The 13,301-nt window shown below is 49.4% G+C and overlaps 1 protein-coding gene across 1 annotated transcript; it reads left to right on the top strand.

Annotated features, from left to right (window-relative positions):
* Positions 1-926: 926 nt before the first annotated feature.
* LOC149347914 (uncharacterized) lies at positions 927-8,545 on the top strand. The gene is made up of 5 exons (XM_089541650.1): positions 927-1,148; positions 1,495-1,676; positions 2,657-2,850; positions 6,013-6,229; positions 8,155-8,545. The coding sequence occupies exons 1-5, from the start codon at positions 927-929 to the stop codon at positions 8,543-8,545; spliced, it is 1,206 nt and encodes a 401-aa protein (XP_089397776.1).
* The last annotated feature ends 4,756 nt before the right edge of the window (positions 8,546-13,301 follow it).

Below are 13,301 nucleotides of genomic sequence, written 5' to 3'. Positions count from 1 at the left end.
GAAGCCTTTCCGGGCGCACTGTTTGGCATTGACTGCGAGACTGTTTGTGCAGTGCTAGTGCTTTATTCGACTATGCACTTCGACCACGCATTACAACTACACGCTTTGACTGCCGACTTTGACTGCTTCTTTAGCACGACTCTCTCTCTGCTTCGATGAGTTCAGTTGCACCGAGGCTTCCCCTTCGCGAGCTGCTGTTACGGCGGCGGCGCGATTTCAAGACCCCTCCCCCCCGCGAGGACAGCGACCGCTCCCGTCGCGGCGGCGACCATCCCTCCTCCCTTCCCCTCCCCCTACATCCCTCTACCCCTTCCCCTGGTCCCCAAGAGTGATGCCACTAAACTGGCCAACATACGTCGGGACCAGTATCCTCCCCCAAAATACCACACAGTAGTTCCATCCATCAAGGTCATCCATAGCTGTGCTCGCAGCAGTGAGGTATGTTAATAATGTAATTGGTCACCCACGCAAGCCTCACGCCCCCTGTCGGTGGGAACTACAACTATTTTATTAGTTGTCGTGTGCTCCAAAAGGGGCCGTCAGGAATCCGTGGGTGACCTCATTACTTCGAATCCGCGCACTCTGAAGTCATAACCATTTCGACCAACCGAAAAGCGCGGCACCTCTGCTGACAAACTTCTGTCGATAACGATGAGGCATTAAAGGCCTCCGCCTTTAAAACCTCATTGTTCACCCCACTACCGAGCCGCGGCCCCCGTCGGCTCTGCCGCCGATATCACAACAGTCACTCTGCCTTTCCCTTCGTCCTATTTTATCGCGCCACTGTGTGCGTGCTTGATCGGCGAGCACGCGACCACTTACTGCGCATGCAAAAGAAGCAGAAGAAGAAGCCTTGCCGTCGCCGTTCGGTTCCGTACAGAGGTTAACAGCAACTCTACACTGCCGGCGTCTCCAAGCAAGCGTCGATGGCTCATCGCACTCCGGACCAGGGCTGTCACGGGGAGGAGACTGCGAGGAAGGAGCCCCCGTGGCGGAAGCAGCGTGTGGACCCCGGCCAACGGGACCCGCACGGTGGCGGCCTCGGGGGTGACCGCAGTCCGAGCAGCACCGAGGACGTCCACGCCGGCCGCGCCCGCAATCGCACCGACTCCATCGGCAGCTCTGCGCTTGAGCAAATGAAGAGCCTAGTAAGCGCTGCATCCGCGTGTATACAAATATCAACACTTTCTCGCGGCTCCCGCCCACTGACTGCTGTCGCTTTTGCGTATTTCCTAAGAGCGGTCAAGCCAAACTCTCTTTTGGGTCTCATAAAGAGCATGGCCGCGTTTGTATGATTGTAGATGCCTTCAGTCTTTGGTCTCGAGGGGAACGATCCTATGGACCTCAAGGGCAATTGAGGACACGCAGTCTTTACTCGGCATTCTTTGCGAAGCAGGCCTTGAAAACAGCTGTAAACTGTGGCAAGGAACCCTGCAATTCAGGGACAGCTAAGTACTCTCCTCTTTCCTTACCGCCTCTTCCCGTCCACTGCAGGCGCTGCACGCTCAAGAGGAGCGCCAACGCCGCTCGTCCTCGACCATCCACAGACGCGTCGCGGTGCCCGTCGGATTGGCGCTGGTCGCTCTCCTCGTGCTCGCTGCATTTGTCTTCCGGTCGACTATTGTGCGCGGAATACGCGGCGAGGCCCTCCACCAGGACGATGGCTGTGCCTCCAGGTGCGAACCAGTGTGTCTAGTATACGAAAGTGCGGCCGTGTCAGGTATGGCGGTGGCAATGCATTGTGTCTGATGGCCTCAGGCTTCAAGAAAACGGGCACTTTGACCGCAAATACGGAGAAAGAAAGGAAATGGAGGGAGGCTACCTAAGCATAAATGCCCCGGTGGCCGGTCTTGCACATGGGGAAGGAATGAACAGGGTGTATGAGGAGAGAGGGAATGGAAGTAGAGATCGTGTCCATGGAACGTGACTCTGCCTGCCCAAGTCCGATCAGTGGAGCAGAGAATGAAGGCCTTGAGAGCAGGGACAACTTATTATTGAGGGAGAGGTACGTTTACACAGGAAGTATCACGTGGACACAGGGTACACAACATTAAGAAAGCGGGGCAAGTGCACTGAAACCAAAACGGCCGACACAGCAGTGACCATAGCAAAGTTTGGACACAAGAGAAATTGATAGGCGATCATATTTAGGCAAGAAGTTAGGTTTCCGCAGTTACTGCAGCCGATTCAAAGTTATACAGGCCGCAAATATAGCTCTGGGACTCGAACCTCGGGCTCGTTTTTCATCATTCGCTGTCAGAATCTCTCCAGAACGATAGGAACAATCATCTGCAGTCCTCTAGAGGTCAGGAATACTGGTAGTGTTGCACGCGAAGACCACTGAGACGAAGTTGACTGGAACTGGTATACTGCCATACTTCTGTCACTGTACCCTGCGGTGATTACAACAGTCTGAGCCAGGAAAGACAAAACTACTACAGGGGTTAGTCTTTAAGGGGTTATCCATAACTGTTCCCTTAGACGCTTTCTGAACAGTATACTCGACGACATACATTCTGTCCTCGCACTAACCGTGTGTGGCGAGGACGAAGTGTTGTAGTTAGCGTCATTTCATCTCATGTTAACGTAGTGAGCGCGATAGGTTTTTCGAGGGTGCGCTCAGTGCCCAAAGCTATACGCGTATGGCGCTGCACAGGGGCTGCCAGGAGCACTTAGAGCTGCTGTCCCGGAGCCTGGACCCGGCTGTGAACCCGTGCGTGGATCCGGCGGCCTACGTGTGTAGCAGGGTACGATGGACGAGCGAGCTCGTGTTTGACGCGTACTCCGACACCTTTGTGGGCTATTACGAGCGCGGCGCTGACTTTCTCGCCCAGCAGCGGAAGCCCGCGCGTGAGTGTTTCCAATTTGTATATATCCTCTTTGTATATACAAGTTTTGCGTACTGTTGTATACTCATCACCCTAACTTATGTGATCATGCTGTAATATATGGCTTCCTGGACTGCAGTATACTAAAAAGAAACGAAACTAAGAAAGCACGAACACTCTAATACAATAGAGATTACGCAAAGGCGGAAAATAGATATTTTTTGTGACAATTTCGCTACTAGCTATTATGAAGGCCCCGTGCGCAGTAACTGGCAACTTTTTAAAAGAGAAATGCGACGTCTAATTGAAAGCGCATCCTCGCTATAACAACTGATCATGACCAGTCGCTGTTGTTCTACATAGCACTAAAAGGGCTGAACAATAAAAACGACTTTTCAGTTCTGCTAAGCAGTCAAAAGCCAGCGGGCCTGCCCCTCCAACCCGGCCATTCACCCTATCCCCAACCTAACCCGGGAGGACTGGGAGGCGACCCTGCTCGGCTGCCACGACTTACAGGCCCAACAAGCCTTAGTCGGGCGCGCCCGGGCGGCGGCTACCGCCACTGGGGTCCCAAACTAGGGACCTCCACCTAGTGTTTTTCTGAATAAATGTTTTCACCACCACCACCACCACCGCGCATAGAATAAGAATTTCTGCGCTGTTAGTAAGTACAATACGGCAGTACGGCGCTCTAAACATAACTTGTACAATGAAACTCTGCCCTCTGTCGTATTAAGGCGAAAGCCTTTATTGGCTCATACTGTCGTCCGTTAACTAAGCGTGCCACACTTGTTTAACTCGGGAACTAAAAAATATAGAAGAAAACCAATTGTTGCTTCAGATAGAGGAGGAAAAAATGAACCCAGAAGCCAAGTTTGATGGCTGTAGATTGATTAGTTCATTAATTATCGGCAAACATGTCAAAATTGCGTCGAAATAGCGCGAGCGTCGATATATCCGCAAGAACGGTGTGACGTCACATCCACCGGAAATAGTCACGGCACAGTGAAGATTGTCACAGAATGGTCTGGAAAACATCGGATTGGTGCGAAATTAATGAAAAAATGTGTGATTACGCGTAATTAACACTTAAGATACCGGAAAGATGTATAATTTGGGTATCGATGTAGCCACGGGAACGGTGTGACGTCACATCCACCGGATGTCGTCAAGACATAGTGTCCTCGGCTTTCACCTCTCAAAAGTTTGGTTGCCAAAGTGTCCTCGCAATTTTATTCTGGGAAACAAGAAACCCTTCACATTCTATTCGTGTTTCCCTAAGGTGCAGCTGTAACTAACATGTACCTGAAATCGGAGTTGCAGAGATGCTAAACGATATATTTTCCTCTGTTTTCACCGCCTAGACACTTATAAACGTCCCATCACCGCCACCGTATGCGTATCCTCGAGAAAGCGCTATTACTTTCGATCAAATTGGTATTTCGCTGGTACAATTAAATACCTATGCATTAATGTCGTGAGACTATAGCGGTGCAATCATATTAACAAAATTCTTAACGGTGCTGATCGCACCCTTGGCTGATTACGACATAACCTTGCCCTAACACTTCCCACTGTCAAACTTATCGCGTATGTAACACTTGTGAGAGCCAAACTAGATTATGCATATTCTATTTTAGAACCTCTTTAAATTAACCTATTCGGTTTCTTATAATCCGTTCAGAATCGCGGCTAGATTCATCCTTTCCAGTTGATGTTATCGCTACCGTGTCACCGAATTAAAATCCCAGTTTGATCTCCACACTCTAGCCTTCCACCGTAAACTAGCACGCCTCTGCCTATATGGCAGTTTTTTTCCATACCTTGCCATCGGACAACACATTCATCAGTCCAGCCCACTGTTTATCCAGTGGCAGCCATCCTAAAGCCGTTTACCCCAAGTGCGACCGCACCACTTTTCAGAAGTTATTTTTTCTACGCACAGCCTTGGAGTGGAACCACATTCCTAATGACGCCCCCTTGTTAGCTGATCTTCACGAATTCAAGACCGCTATCGAAGATCATCTCTTTAATTGCCATTTTATACGCCTACCTCTCGTGTTATGTCGTCTCACAGTGCCCATGATGAATGAACGACATGAGGGACAACGAGTAGGTGTAAAGGGTGGCCACAGCCTGCGCAGGAGAGGGCGAGCTGCGGTTAATTGAGGCAGTCTTTTGTCCCGCACTCTACTTTAACGGGCCGCGATAGCAGTTCCCCTGTGCACGGAATTGAGGAACACACTTATTTTTCAAAGCAATGTTTCCAAAGGGCTCATTGTCTGTTGTGGCGGCGATATATGCGCCAGCAATAGGTAATGCGTCCTGGAGAGGCAGCGCTTGTCGTTTTTCAAGACACTACCTTATATGGCAGTCTGGTGGCGTTATGGTACAGGCGAGATTGGCCTCACAATGACCACGTCGGAAATTTCTCCACCTCTTTGCGCAATATGGTGGTTTAACATCCCAAACCGACTCATGCTATGAGGGACGCCGTAGTGAAATGGTTCGGACATTTCTACCACCTGAGATTCTTTAAAGTGCACTGCTATTGCACGGTACACGGGCCTCTAGAATTTTGCCTCCATCGTAATTCAACCGCCGCGGCTGGGATCGAACCCGCGTCTTTCGGGTCAGCAGCCGAGCGCCATAACCACTGAGCCACCGCGGCGGTGTGAGTTCTCCACCTTTGTCTCCTAGTTAATGAACGTGTGCCCTAACATCAAAAACTGAAAGGCACTGGGCTGAAAAAGTCTAACGTACCCTTGCCGTCACGATCCTCCGGTTTTTGGGACTTCCTGTGTACGTTTGTTCGTGTGCGCAACGCCATCCCAAGAAAGCTATGCACCAACTCGCCCAGCAAGAAGTTCTTCTACATTAAATGAAACAGAACGCTATGCAAACTGCCCAGTTCACAATACATTTCTTCGCATCCATCCGCAATGCGTAACTCTCAACAACAAAACATGGATACACCAGGTGAAAATGCCGGGCATCCCACTTCAAGAACAGAGATGATACGGCGTAGTGCTGCCTTGTCCAGCCGTACACAGTGTGTTGGCCTACCGCCAACGGGGCTCTTCTGCAACCTCGTGTATGCACGCTTTATCTTTGTCTTGGCACCCCGTATTTGGCTAATTATCCTTCCCACTTGTCGTTCGTTTCTTCTCTTTTTTTCCCCCAGCCGCGTCGGCCCTTTACGAGGCGTGTCTGGCCCCGGAGACCAACACGGTCGAGCGACTCAGAGAAGTGCGGTTGTTTCTTCGGCGGCGCGGACTTCCCTGGCCCCGCAGGGATCACGCTTCGAAGCACGCCCTCTACGTCATCTTGGACCTGCTCATCAACTGGGGCGTCCACTTCTGGTTCGAGATCAGCCTCAGCCGCCTGCCGGGGGACACCAGGCACGTCTACCAACACTGTGGAACACGGTCGTTAGAGTTGGGCCACGCACTAATAACCGATCCAAAGGTTCTGCAAGCTGCCCGAGATACGTAGAAAGTGCTTCGCACGAGACATCTCTTGTCGCTGTATCGCATGTCTATGTGAGACCTGTAATACAATGAAGCTCAAGAAGCAGTACCGCTTCTTGAGCTTCAAACGTATAGTAGCCTTACAGCAGGGCTTGGTTACTAAGGGTAGAATGATGCCAATTCATCTCGCTAAAGTATGCGCTCTGTGTCATGTTGCTTTTAGACGTGTTTTTTGTACTTGTCCTCAGGCTATAAGCTACGTGAGGGACAACAGGCGTTAAAAGAGGATTAAAATGATGAATTGGAAGCGTCGCTTTGAAATGAATAATTCATCCGTTACTTTCCGTGCGTTGCCTTATGCTTTGTGGACTGGCCAAGTACATTTTCTTCTAGGAGTATACTCTAGTAGAAACTGCGCCTGACAGGAAATTAGGAAGTCTGCTAGGTTTGAAAGAATCGGCAGACCGAGTTTTACACACAAGCGTACGGTCCTGAGTGTACCAGGCACACAGACAGCTTCTTTGCTGAAAGCTGGTATTTTCAGAGTGTGTTATAAATAAAAGTACTGAGCAGAAATAAACATTTTTCTGGTCCGAGCAAGAATGTGTAATAATAGTCACTTAATTCTTTGGAGAAATCAACCCGGAAAAAAAATTTACAGAAATCTTAAATTTGTACTCGAACAAGAACGTGTATTTTTTGCCTTTTAATTGCGAAAAGAAAACTGACGTCCGGAATGAAAGGGCCCCAAATAAGAAGAATCTATAACGAATTAATTTAAAAATCAATCTTTTCAAAACTGCATCTGATCTTTGCTGTGCTCTAAACTGTGCTAAGGGCACGAAATACGATTTCGGTAGGAATTAAGGCGAAAGCCTTTAATGGCTCATCGTTGTCGACAGAAGGTTGTCAGCAGAGGTGTCACGCTTTTCGGTTGGTCGAAATGGTTATGACGTCAGACTGCGTGAATTAGAAGTAATGAGGTCACCCACGGATGCCTGACGCCCCCTTTTGGAGCAGACGACAACTAATAAAATTGTTATCGTCCACTCCGACTGGGGGCATAAGGCTTCCGTGGGTAACCACATTACATGCCTGATTACTGCGAACAGAGCCACGGATAAAACCGAACTCATCGAAGCAGAGAGAGAGAGTCGTGCTAAAGAAGCAGTCAAAGTCGGCAGTGAAAGTGTGTAGTTGTAATGTGTCGTTAAATAAAGCCACTAGTACAGCACAAAAAGTCTCGCAGTCAATGCCAAACAGTGCGCCAGGAAAGGCTTTCGCCTTGCAGCACCTTAGAGCCAAAGTGCCCCTGAATTTTTTCTGCTGCTTTTATTAATGTCCTATTGATAAAAAATCCCAAATTAATATAAAAAGACATCCTCTATGCTCCTTGGTTTTGGTGATTGTTGGCTTTCGTTATTTTTGGCAAAGGAGGTTGTTAATTCAGGGGTGTGGCTGAACAAGGCTACCCCGGATCGACGAGGAGGCGTTTACGTCAACTCGATACTAGCCAGTCAACAGACGTGTGGCGACATGGGAGGAGGGAGTAGGAAAACTGGCTCCCGCTCTTGGGTCCGTATAATCCAACTCTCAGGCTTGAAAGAGAGTTTATGGTGATTTGCAAGTCAAGCCACCTCCGGTTGTCGACCCGAATCGACCCGACGCGACCCGACCCGATTCCGAGACCCGAGTCGACGGCGTGTACATGAATCCGAGAAACGGTGCATGGCGTACCATGAGGTATCGTTGGCTATCTTCCCTGCGCATTGAATACCCTGCCAATGTCCATTTCTTATCGCCCAAGCGATAAGCGCCCTCAGCTCTGCTTGTGATGTGCTCCGTTGCGATCGCAGGTACAGCCTCTCCTTGGGCCACAACGAGGAGAGTCTGCGCCGGGCCCGTTGGGTCAACTACTCAAAGTCCCACGGCAAGCGACTGAAGCTCGTGCAGGCCATGTACCGGCTGTACGATGCCGAGGACACACCGGTCTCCCAGCTGCAGAACCTGGTCGCCAACGAGGAAGCCTGGAACAGCCTCATCAGGGAGGCCATCGTGAATTCCAACCGCGTCGTCATGCAGCTGAGGATGGCCGACCTGGAGCGGCTGACGCCCAGTGTGAGCAGCGAACGCTGGCTGGCCTACCTCAACGAGCACCTGAGTCCGCACCACGTGCTGCCGAGCGACAAGCTCCTCGTGGTGGACAAGATCGCCACTGACGCCACCAACAGGCTCTTCCAGAGGTGATGAGGATGATGTGACGATGCGTCGCTCTCCGGGTGCGCTACCTGTGGAAAAGCACCGACAAAAATAGGGAGAAAAATTGATTTGCCAGTTCTTCACGTACATACAAAAAAAGTTTTAGACAGTCTATAGAGTGTCTATATACTTCTTTCTATAAAGTCTATATAGACTGTCTATAAAGTCTATACATTGTCTATAGACTAAAGTCTATAGGCAATACCATGGCAATACAAATGCAATAGACAATCTGTATACAACCTATAGATTTATGGCTATACACTTTTATTAGACTTCTGTCTGTAGACAGTCTACAGACTAAGAATAGACAAAAAGCAATATCTATAGGACGTCAATAGACTCAATAAGAAGTCTCTAGACTGTCTATAGGCCATTTTTATAAGGGCGCACATTAAATGTCAATACCGTTTCTGTTCTTACATATTGCGACTGCTCTTACATATTTTGAATTTCGACCACTTGGGGATCTTCAACGTGCACTCACATCGCGCAGTACTTGGGCCTCTAGTATTTCGCCTCCATCGAAATCCAGCCGCCGCGGCCGGGATCGCACCCGCGTCTTTCGGGTCAGCAGCCGAGCGCCCTAACCGCTCAGCCACCGCGGCGGGGCCCAATAGACAGTAAAGAAGCAGAGTAGGCCAGAGAGAAGCACAGATGGATGATATCTCATATGATGTCAATAAGAAATGATATTGGCAGGGCATTCAATGCGCAGGGAAGATAGCCAACGATACCTCATGGTACCGAAGAGGATGGTAAGAGAATGTAAAGGCAGCAGGTTGCGGCACAACCTAATGAGGGAGGAAAAGAAGTTTACTGGGATGATTTCGCGGAAGCTGATCAGTGGGAAAGACTTTTGGCTAGACGTGGGCTTACTTAGGCTGATGATGGTGCTGGCAATGAATCCCACACCCCGTGAAAAAGAAACGCTGCCTCTTGGTCCCACCAGGTTTTCCAACGACGAAATCCTGGAGCTGGTCGCGTGGCATTTCATCGAGGGCTACTCACTCGCCTTCTCGTACCAGGCGGCGTTGGTCACCTTAGGCAACGAGGACGCTGTGGATAAGTTCCTGGCGAGGGGCTGCTACGTCTTCGTCGAGAGCCGCTTCCAGCGCGCGCTGTTTCTCGAGCGTGCCACCTCCGCGGGCCCTCAGGAGCGACTGTTCGTCGACGCCGTCGAGGCAATCTTCGAGGACGTGCGCAACACCACCGAGCGCCTGCTCCTGTCCCCTTCAGCTTCGTCCTGGCTGGGGCAGAAAGCACGCGAAGAGGCCGCGGCCATCGTGCGACGGACCAAGTTCGAGCCCTGGCGGTCCCTCTTTGGTTCCCCGGGGTCTGGGCCATTCCTAGCGCGCACTACGCTCAAGGACTACCTGAGTGCCTTCCCCCGGAACTTCTCCTCGCCTCTGGGCTTCTGGATCGAAAGCGCCAGGATCCACAAGCTCCGCTTTCCCAACTGGCCCCTAGACGACTCAATGCTTCACCGCCACGTCGAGCAGCCGTTCCTGGTGCAGTACGACTACTGGTGGAACTCGGTGTACGTGCACCTGGCGGCGGCCGGCCCGCCCATGTTCTACGTCGATGCGCCCGCGTCGATCAACTACGCCGGCATCGGAGCGGCCATCGCCAGGCAGCTGGTCAGGGGCGTGGACGCTCCGGTGAGCGGCTGGGCAGACTCGATGCTCAAGGGCTGCCTTTTGAGCTTATGACAAAGAATGGCAACGAAGCATAAAGGAGGAAGTGCTCATGACAGAACATATATAACTGATGGTTCTCTAGGTTTGGCTTTTGGTTTTTGGTGTTTTAAGGTCCCAAAGCGACTCGTGCTATGAGCGACGCCGTAGTGGAGGGCTCCGGAAATTTCGGCCAACTGAAGGTTCTTTAACGTGCACGGACATCGCACAGTACACATGCCTGTAGCATTTCGCCTGCATCGAAATTCGGCAGCCGTGGCCGGGATCGAATCCGCATCTCTCGGTCAGCAGCCGAGCGCCATAACCACTGGGCCACCGCGGCTGGGTTCATGGTTCTTTAGACTTGCATGTTGGACAAAGGGGAAAAATGTCTGGGTATCGGAAGGAGTAATGTGGACAGGTGAGGTTCATTCATTCATTCATTCATTCATTCATTCATTCATTCATTCATTCATTCATTCATTCATTCATTCATTCATTCATTCATTCATTCATTCATTCATTCATTCGTTGTTTTTTTATTGCAGAATTTCTTTAAAAATACAAAACAGGTTCAGGACACATAGCCATTGGCTAGTAAAGGGTCCTGTGATGACATATGATAGAAATTATAACATTCTTGAACAACGTAGAACCAGTTTATCGAGGCGGCGATCATTTGAAATAAACCTGTTCGCATCCTGCATCATATATGATAAATTCGCATGTAGGCAGCGATACTGATTATGAAAAACAAGCATTTTAAATCTTCAGCCGCCGCGGTGCCTCAGTGGTTATGGTGCTCGGCTGCCGGCTCGAAAGACGCGGGTTTGATCGGGGCCGCGGTGGTTGAATTTTGATGGAAGCGAAATTCTAGAGGCCCGTGTACTGTGCAATATCAATGCACGTTAAAGAACCCCAGGTGGTTGAAATTTCCGGAGCCCTTCACTACGGCGTCTCTCATAGCCTGAGTTGCTTTGGGACGTTAAACCCCATAAACCATATAAAATCACCGTTGCATTGTTTAGCGAGTTAATAATAAACTCATTCACAATTTGCTTTTAATGAACAAAATGATAAATGAAATTTTGTTTGGAGCACCATTGCCCGATTTGCAAGTCCGAGGTCAAAGGACACTCTAAGGAGCTACTCTTGACTGGCAACATAGGTTATATAAGGTGGAGAAGTTCAAAAAAGGAATGCACGCATCGTAGTCGGCGGCTTCTCTCGGAAGCAGTCTTGATCTCTCAGGCTATAGCTACCCCACTAATCGGTTCCAAACGGTAATCACGGAGTCATTCTTGATCTCGGCGTCATTAGTTTGAAGCGAGGAGGATACATGAATTATATCCTCCTTGGTTTGGAGAGAGTGGTGGGAAAAGAAATGTTGCATCTTAAAAGTAATTTCGAAATAAAAGTGTGTTTTGCCACCCAAAAAACATCAATTGATGTAGGGAAAAAAATTCATGCAATCGAATTACACTGAGAATAAAATGGTATGAAGTTGTTCTTAGTGTTTCTTTTGTACTATTACTTCTTGTACTACTACTACTGCTTCTACTACATTACTACTACTACTGCTTCTACTACATTGCTACTACTACTGCTTCTACTACATTACTACTACTGCTTCTACTACATTACTACTACTACTGCTTCTACTACATTACTACTACTACTGGTTCTACTAAATTGCTACTGCTACTGCTTCTACTACATTACTTCTCCTTCTACTATATTACTACTACATTACTACTACTACTACTACTACTAGTACTACTACTACTACTACTACTACTACTATTATTGCTTCTGCTACTTCCCCTAGTACATCTTCGACTACAACTACTAGCACACCTACTTTTACTTCCAATCCTACTACTGCTAGTACTAATGCCGCTTACACTTGTACTACGAAATACAGAACAACGCAGTGTTTTTCTATTGCCTTCCTGTGCCCGATACCGCAGAGGGGCTCGTTCCTGGACAGGGAGAGGAAGCTGAGGAGCTGGATGCCGAGGGCAGCGCGACGGGTCCTCTACAACATGACCACCTGCACGCAGAGCTGGGGCGACGCCCTCATGCACATCGCGGCCGCCCAGGTGGCGTACGAGGCCTACCGGGCCCACGGCGGACCGGCCGAGGGGGGCAGCTACACAGTGCCGAGCCGGAGCGCGCACACCAGGTTCAGCCCGGACATGCTCTTCTTCGTGTCCCTCTGCCGGAGCCTGTGCGGCCTGGGCGACACCTGCGCCACGGTGCTGAGAAACCTGGACGCCTTCAACCGGTCCTTCGCCTGCCCCCCGAGCCCGGCCGTGGGCGGGAGGTGCACTTTCTTTCGGACGTGAAGCACGAAAAGCGCGGGAAATTTCCCCTTGGCGGGAACAGCGTTGATAGAGGGCGCGAAAGTTTTACCATGCGTGCCTGTATATTTATCTATCTACACATACAACGACCTGTATACAGTACGAGACCATAGCATGGGTACAAATTAAAGATTTAATGAATACATAACAGCATTCATGCTCTAAATTGAATACATAAACGCACATTACACAATCATTACGCTAAATCCCACTCCCAGATGAGTGGAAATTAGCTAAAATCATCCCAGATCATAAATGTTGCGACACTTCATCCGTGGCAGATTACCGGCCGATACCGTTAACGCGTAGTTTCTGTAAAATACTTGAGCGTGTAGTCTTATTACCGCATTTCTTGAAACTATTCAACATACAAACATTAATGCAAACCAACATGTCTTTCAACGCGTATTTTCCACCGTTTTATTGACATTACTCATGACATAGCCCATGCTCGTAACAGGCAGTCACAAATTGATGTGATCTTTCTCGACCGAACAAACGCTTTCGGTTGGGTTTCACTTGCAAAACTGTTCTTGAAGCTTACTCGCTTACTCAGAAATGGACCGGTAACGAGCTGGATAAGTGATTATCTATTCGACCAGTGACACTTTGTAGAGTCTGATGACTGTACTTCCGATATAGTTCCCGTTCCTTCCTGTGCGCCTCAGGGCGCTGTAATAGCTCCGTTCCTAATTATTCATA

This window comes from Amblyomma mixtum, chromosome 4 (genome assembly GCF_055824585.1).
Source record: "Amblyomma mixtum isolate Tamu chromosome 4, ASM5582458v1, whole genome shotgun sequence".
NCBI lineage: Eukaryota > Metazoa > Arthropoda > Arachnida > Ixodida > Ixodidae > Amblyomma > Amblyomma mixtum.
Note: the sequence above shows the minus strand (reverse complement) of the source record. Positions and strands in the feature narration are given on the sequence as shown.

Coding starts and splice junctions, on each gene's coding strand:
- LOC149347914 (XM_089541650.1), top strand. CDS start 927: ATGGCTCATCGCACTCCGGACCAGGGCTGTCACGGGGAGGAGACTGCG. Junction 1,149..1,494: donor TTGAGCAAATGAAGAGCCTA/GTAAGCGCTGCA, acceptor CGTCCACTGCAG/GCGCTGCACGCTCAAGAGGA. Junction 2,851..6,012: donor CCAGCAGCGGAAGCCCGCGC/GTGAGTGTTTCC, acceptor TTTTTCCCCCAG/CCGCGTCGGCCCTTTACGAG.